Source organism: Oxyura jamaicensis, chromosome 5 (assembly GCF_011077185.1).
Source record: "Oxyura jamaicensis isolate SHBP4307 breed ruddy duck chromosome 5, BPBGC_Ojam_1.0, whole genome shotgun sequence".
Classification (NCBI taxonomy): domain Eukaryota; kingdom Metazoa; phylum Chordata; class Aves; order Anseriformes; family Anatidae; genus Oxyura; species Oxyura jamaicensis.
This window is the reverse complement of record NC_048897.1, coordinates 29,110,744-29,117,866: the sequence shown is the minus strand read 5'-3', so window position 1 is coordinate 29,117,866 and position 7,123 is coordinate 29,110,744. Positions and strand designations below refer to the sequence as shown.

The window sequence follows — 7,123 nt, the reverse complement described above, 5'->3', positions numbered from 1 at the left end:
TAAAGGAGCGGGAGTGGCGCGGGCAGCGAGCTGCGAGCGGGGAGGGGGCGGGGTCTTGAGGAAATGGGCGTGGTTTGAAGAGCAGTGGGCGGGGCCTGTCGCGGAATGGGCGTGGCCCCGCCGCCGAGGCCCCGCCCCTCGCCCCCTCCCCGCGGCCCCCCCTCACCCCACGCGTGTCCGCGCCCCCCACTCCCCCCCCGCGGGTGCCGCACCCCGGGGTGCCGGGTCCGGGCGGGGCGCTGCTGCTGTCCCCGCCCCCGGGGCTCGCCCGCCGCTTCCTGCGGGCACGGCCGGGACGGGGCGGCGGCGGCGGCGGAGCGCGGCGGGTGAGTGCGGCCGGGGGGGTGCGGGGCGGGGGTCCCCGTGGGGGCGGTGGGCTCGGGGCCTGGGGGCCTGGGGGCCTGGGGTCTTGGGGTCCTGGGGTCTTGGGGTCCTCACCCCGTGGAGCTGCGGTGCCTGGGTTCCGGGGTGCCCGGTGCTGTGGGTCCCCGTGGGGCTGGGGTCCGTGGATCATTGGGGTGCCCAGCACCGTGGGTCCCCGTGGGGTTGAGGTCTGTGGGTCCAGGGGGTGCCCGGCACTGTGGGTCCCCGTGGGGCTGGGGTCCGTGGGTCCCAGGCGCTTTGAGTCGGGGGTTAGGGTTAGGGTTCATCCCCTGCCATGGGGCTAGGGATCGTGGACCCCAGGGTGCCCGGCGCCGTGGGTCCCCGTGGGGCAGGAGCTGTGGGGTCCCGTGGGGCTGGGGACCGTGGGTCCTGGGGTGCCCGGCGCTGCGGGTCCCACGGGGGGAGGGATCCGCGGGTCCCCGTGGGGCTGGGGGTGACGGGGAGTCCCACGGGGACGGGGACCCGCTGTGCCGCCCCGCCGGTGCCCCGCGTCTGTGGGGCCGCCGGAATCCTGGAAAAAGCCTGGAAATGGTGAAAGCGCCTGCCCTTATATGGCTCCGGCGGGTTCTCCCGCCTCCGGCCAGCCACAGGCCTGGGAACGCGCCGTGGGCCGTGCCCGGCTCCCACGCAGGATTCTCCCCCTGCCTCAGTTTCCCCCTGCCGGCGGGCACCGGGGGTCGTCTCGGAACCGGCGTTTCGGGGCCGGGCTGGGGGTACCCAGCTCAGCCCCGTGGGTGGCGGGGTCGGGGTTAATCTCGGCGCCGAGGCTTTGGTGGCACCGGGGAGGGGGGGGCAGGATAACCCCCCCCGGCTGCTGGCCCCGCCGTAATCCCGGCGCTGAGCGGCTTAGGGCGGCCGGGGGCGGGCGACGGTGGCCGTGGGGCTGGGACCCACGGCGGCGTGGGGCACCCAGTGGGGCATCTGGGGGGCTCGGGGCGCCCCGAACCCCAAAGCTGCCAACGGCTGCCCCGCGGCCGAGCCAGCTGCCCCGGGGGGGGGGGGCCGGGGGGCCCGGGGCGGGGTTTGGGGGGGCTCCCCGTTCGCCCGGGGAGGGCGGCGGCGGCGGGACGCAGCCATGCGGCACGGCGGGCGCGGGAGGAGCCGGAGGGAACCGGCTGGACCGGTTCGGGTCCCGTTCCCCCGCCACGCCGCTACCGGGAGCCGGGCAGGGGGGTCCGGGTGGCACCGCCGCCCCGGCACGTGGCCCGGCTCAAGGTCGCCCGCCGTCCGCCGGCACCGTCCTTCCGCCGGGAGCTGCGGCCCGCGCCGTTGGGCACGCTTCCTGCCCCGGTGCTGCGGTGGCCCCGGACGGCTCGGTGGCACCGGGGCCGCGGTGGGAGAGCGGCCGGTGCGGGCGGGGTGACCCGGCTCCGAGCTCTCCGTCGAGGCGCCCGACGGCACCGTTGGGTCACCGGGTCACCCCGGGGTCTCCGCCGTGCCCCCTGACGGCGCCGCCCGCCCCCAGAGCCCGGCGATGCCGGTGCCCGCCTGCCCGCAGCGCCCTGCCCTCGGCGAGGTGCCGGGTCCCGCCCGCGGCATGGAGGAGGAGGAGGAGGAGGCGGCGTGCGACGGCGAGGAGCCCTGGCTGGGCAACAGCAACAACAACGCGGCCCCGGGGGGGCGGCCGGGTCCGCGGGGCGTGCGGCCCCCGGGCGGGGAGCCCTCGTACCTGCAGCGCGTGCTGCTGGAGATCGTGGAGTCGGAGCGCACCTACGCCCGCGACCTGCGCGGCATCGTGGAGGTGAGGGCCCCGCGGGGACGCGGCGGCGGGGGCTCGGTCCCTTGGGTGGCGCTGAGCGGCCGCTGCGCGCACGCACAGGGCTACCTGGGGAAGATCATCGACGCCGAGGAGCCGCCGCTGCGGCCGGAGCAGGTCAGCGCGCTTTTCGGGAACATCGAGGACATCTACGAGCTCAGCAGGTGAGCGGCGGCCATGGCGGCGCCGTCCCCTCCCCGTGATGTGGCGGGGGGGCTCCCCTCAACCCCCGTCCGTCCCTTCCGCCCAGCAACCTGCTGCAGAGCCTGGAGAGCTGCGCCTGCGACCCGGTGGCCGTGGCCGTCTGCTTCGTGACGCGGGTAAGGGGACGCGGCGCCGGGGGCGGGGGGCACGCGGCGGGGGCCGTGCCGGGCTCTCACCGTGCCCCCGCCACCCGCAGAGCCAGGAGTTCGACATCTACACGCAGTACTGCAACAACTACCCCAAGTGAGCGGGCGCCGTGGGGCTGGGCGCCACGGGGAGCTGCGGGGCTGGGCGCCGTGGGGCTGAGCACCCCCTGGTGCTGTGCCCCCCCCCTCCCCAGCTCGGTGGCGGCGCTGAGCGAGTGCATGAGGAGCAAGCAGCAGGCCCGGTTCTTCCGCGAGTGCCAGGAGCAGATGCGGCACGCGCTGCCGCTGGGCGCCTACCTGCTGAAGCCCGTCCAGAGGATCCTCAAGTACCACCTGCTGCTCCAGGTGAGCCGGCACGGCACGGCACGGGCACCCGGCACGGTGGGAGCTCACGGCACGGGCCCTCGGCTCGGTGCCACGGCGTGCTGCCCGTGCCCGCAGGAGATCGCCAAGCACTTTGAGCGCAAGTCGGGGGACGACTACGAGGTGGTGGTGGAGGCCATCGACACCATGACCTGCGTGGCCTGGTACATCAACGACATGAAGCGCAAGCACGAGCACGCCATCCGCCAGCAGGTGGGCCACGGGCTGGGGGGGGGGACACACACACCGCGGTGGCGGGGCCGGGCAGCGGCTGCGGTGACGTCCCCGTGTCCCACGCAGGAGATCCAGTCGCTGCTGCTGCAGTGGAAGGGGCCGGACCTGACCAGCTACGGGGAGCTGGTGCTGGAGGGCACCTTCCGCGTGCAGCGGGCGCGCAGCGAGCGCGCCGTCTTCCTCTTCGACAAGCTCCTCCTCATCACCAAGCGCCGCGGGGACCACTACGTCTACAAGAGCCACATCCCGGTGGGTGCTCGCCGAGGTGGGGGGCGGGGGGGTCCTGGGGGGACACCGCAGGGCTGACGGCGTCTCCGCGCAGTGCTCCTCGCTGATGCTGATCGAGAGCACGCGGGACTCGCTCTGCTTCAGCGTGGCTCACTACAAGCACATCAAGCAGCAGTACGGCCTGCAGGTAGGGTGCTGCGGGGCAGGGGGGGGGTGTGGGGGACCCCCGCCCGCTGCCACCACCACCACACCACCCCCCCAGGCCAAGAGCGTGGAGGAGAAGCGTGTCTGGACCCACCACATCAAGCGGCTCATCCTGGAGAACCACCACGCCATCGTCCCCCAGAAGGTGAGCACGCCCCGCCGTTGTCCCCGTGCCTTTCTCAGTTCTATTTTCGGGTGTGTGGGGGGGTGACACCCCCTTGGGGCTGCCACCTCTCCCCGGTCGCCAACCGCCTCTGTCTGCGCCAGGCCAAGGAAGCCATCCTGGAGATGGACTTGTTCCGTGAGTGCCCCCGGCCCTGCGCCCCTGTCCCGTGTCCCCGCCCCGCGTCCCCGCGCCCCCCTTGTCACCCCCCTGTGCCCGCAGACCCCCCGCGCCTGCCCCGCTACAGCCCCGAGCGCCTGCACAGGAGCCGCTCCTGCCAGCCCCTGGACCAGCAGCGCCACGGCCGCCGGCAGTCGGGTGAGCCCCCCCCCGTGACCCCGCGTCCCCCCGTGGGGACGGTGCCGTGCTGACGCCTGTGTCCCCCCCACGCCGCCCCGCAGAGCCCTTCCAGCGCTGCGACCACGCCGAGATGCCGCCGGACCGGCTGCGGGGGCACGCGGGGCGCCGGCAGTCGGGTGCGGATGGGGACCGGGGTTGGGGTGTATTTTTTTTTGGGGGGGGGGGGGGGGGGGGGGGGGAGGGCGCCCCCCCGGGGTGCTGCCCCCCCCCACGCTCACCTCTGCTCTTCTCCCCCCCACACGTGGCTGGCAGGGCTCAAGGTAAGGCCAAGGCATGGGGTGGTGTGGGGCTGCCCCCCGTGGAGGCGCTGAGCCCTCGTGTCCCCCCCAGCATGCAGGCAGCGAGGGGACCCTCCTGGAGGCGGGGGAGCCCCCGCAGCCCCCCAGGGCCTGGGCTGCAGCTGGGGGCATCGTGGAGGAGGAGGAGGAAGAGGAGGAGGAAGAGGAGGCTTTGGGCAAGGACAGCCAGGAGGAGCAGGATGGGGACGGGGACAAGGACGGGGACATGGTGGAGGAGCCCCAGGAGGAGCAGGTACCCGCACCGGACCCCCTCCCCTTCCCCTGCTACCTGTGGCACCCCGCATCCCTTGTGGGGCACCCCATAAGTGCCGTGGGGCACCGTGCCCCCCAAACTTTGCTCTTGCCAGGGGACCCCAGCAGGGAGCTGCGAGTGGCACCGCGAGGTCACCGCCACCCCGGCATCACCGGTGTCCCCGCTGCGCACCGGGGAGCTCGGCGAGGGGCTGGAGACCCCTGCGCCCCCCTCCCCATCGGGGACCCCCCCACCAGGGCTGCCCGATGGGGAGGGCGACCCCGAGCAGCACCCGGATACGGAGGGGGGCACTGGGGAGGACCCGCGGGCGTTGAGCAGCGAGGAGGAGGAGGAGGAGGAGGAGGAAGGCCACGGGGAGGGCAGCATCCTGCCCCCCTCGGTGCTGGACCAGGCCAGCGTCATCGCCGAGCGCTTCGGCAGCAGCCTGTCGCGCCGCGGCAGCCTGGCGCTGGAGGGGCGCAGCGGCAGCACCCTCAGCCTCGACGGGCCTCCCCCGGAAAGCGGGGCGCCCCGCAGCCCCCCGCCCTCCCCGGAGCCTCCCCCCGGCCCCCGGCGCCGCTCGCTCCTCTCCACCCAGGACCTGCTGCTGCTGCGTAAGATCCGGAGCTACTACGACAACGCCGAGCACCAGGACGCCGGCTTCAGCATCAAGCGCCGCGAGAGCCTCTCCTACATCCCCAAGGGGCTGGTGAGGAACTCGGTCTCCAGAATCAACAGCTGGCCCCCCCCGGAGCCAGGAAGCCCCAAAACACCCCCAGAGCCAGTGAGCCCTAAAACACCTCCGGAGCCGGTGAGCCCCAAAACGCCTCCGGAGCCCGTGCCGGTGGTGGATGGAGCATCCCCTGCGCACCAGGAGAACGGGCTGGAGCCCCCCGCCGAGCCGCTGCTCATCCTGGAGGATGGGGACGTTGGTGCCAGGGACCCCCCGGGGGTGCTGGCACTCGGGAGCCCCCCCGGGCGCCCCGCCACCAGGGTGTACCAGCTGGCCCGCCAGTACAGCCTGCGCATCAAGAGCCGCCGCCGCCGCGCCGGCGTGCCGCTGGGGGACGGTGCCACCCACGCCAGCACCCCAGGTGGGACACGGTGGGGTGGGGGGGACCACGGGCACCATCCCCCCGCCACCGCCCCGCTCTCACTCCGCTCTCTTCTCCCCCAGGTTTGCTAAAGCCACCCGTGTCCCCAGGGGACACCGTCACCCCCACGGTATCCGGTGCCCCCCGCAGCCCGCCCAGCCCCGGCGGTGGCGGCACCGAGCCCTTCTCCTGGCCGGACGTGCGGGAGCTGCGCGCCCGTTTCGGCGCCCCGCGGCCACCACCGGTGACCCGCAGCCGCTCGGCGCCCGAGGGGCCGGGGCGCGGGGGGCGGCCGGCGGCCAAGGAGCGGGGTGGGGGCCGCAGCCGCAGCGCTGAGGCGGGCGTGGGGACCCCCGACCCACGGCGCAGTGGTGGTGGTGGTGGTGGCCACCATCACCACCAGCAGCCCGGGGGGCTGTGGATGACGGCGCAGGCGCCCCTGGGCCCCGGGGGGCAGCGGGTGGTGGTGCTGGAGAGGCTGGCCCCCCCTGCTGCCTCCGAGCCCCCCGCCTACGTGCAGATCCGCTCGCCCACCACCCGCGAGAAGATCTGCCTGAAGGCGGTGGTGGAGCGCTGCAAAGCCTACCAGGCTTCCGAGGAGTACCGGCGGCGCTGCCCCCCCGGGCAGGGTGAGCCCCCCGAGCCCCCCCGGCACGGCCTCGTCAGGGACCTGCGGCAGAAGTTTCAGACCCTCGACGCCGCCAGCTAGGGGGGGGCAGCCGGGAGATGGGGCGCCCTGTGGATCCCCAGGAGATGGGGCACCCCATGGACCACCAGGAGACGGGACACACCCTGGATCCCCATGACATGGGGCACCGTGTGGACTACTGAGAGATGGGGCACCCCGTAGCCCCCCAGGACATCTCCAGGACAACATGGACCACCAGGAGATGGGACACCTCATGGGCCACCAGGAGATGGGGCACCTCATGGACCCCCCCAGCTCACCCAGGACAAGGGGCGCCCCATGGACTCACAGCTCACCTGAAAGAAAGAGCCCCCCGTGGGCCCCAAGGAGGTGGACACCCGATGCAGCCCAGCTTGCCCAGGAGACGGAGCACCCCCGGGCCACCAGGAGATGGGCAACTCTGGACCGCAGGGAGAAGGGGCACCCCATGGACCCTCCAGGTCGCCCAGGACCCCACAACCACTTTTCATGCCCAGGAGAAGGGCGACCCCGTGGACCACCAGGAGACGGGACTCCCCCTGACCCCCACCCCGCCCGCCAGAAGGGCCCCCCCAGCGCACAGCCCCGGGCCCGCCTTGCTTTGACATCTTTATTACAAAAAGAAAAAAACCCAAACCGAACCCAAATTTCCTCTCCGCCCACCCACCCGTGCGCTCCCCCCAGGGACGCTCGGTCCGGCCGTGGGGGTGCAGGGGGGGGCCCCAACAGCACCGGGACCCCCACCCGCAGCAAGGGGACAAGCGTGGGGGGGGGGGGGGGGGGGGGGGG

The 7,123-nt window shown here is 74.2% G+C and overlaps 1 protein-coding gene across 1 annotated transcript; it reads left to right on the top strand.

Annotated features, from left to right (window-relative positions):
- Positions 1-234: 234 nt before the first annotated feature.
- Positions 235-6,506, top strand: LOC118167378 (pleckstrin homology domain-containing family G member 3-like). The gene is given in 17 exon segments (XM_035326706.1): positions 235-326; positions 1,850-2,125; positions 2,204-2,304; positions 2,391-2,460; positions 2,541-2,587; positions 2,685-2,835; positions 2,932-3,066; positions 3,154-3,336; positions 3,410-3,502; positions 3,578-3,664; positions 3,787-3,820; positions 3,905-4,000; positions 4,084-4,158; positions 4,347-4,573; positions 4,689-5,687; positions 5,689-5,730; positions 5,732-6,506. Coding segments are annotated over 16 exon segments (3,252 nt in total). The 5' UTR covers positions 235-326; positions 1,850-1,858; the 3' UTR covers positions 6,377-6,506.
- Positions 6,507-7,123: the final 617 nt, after the last annotated feature.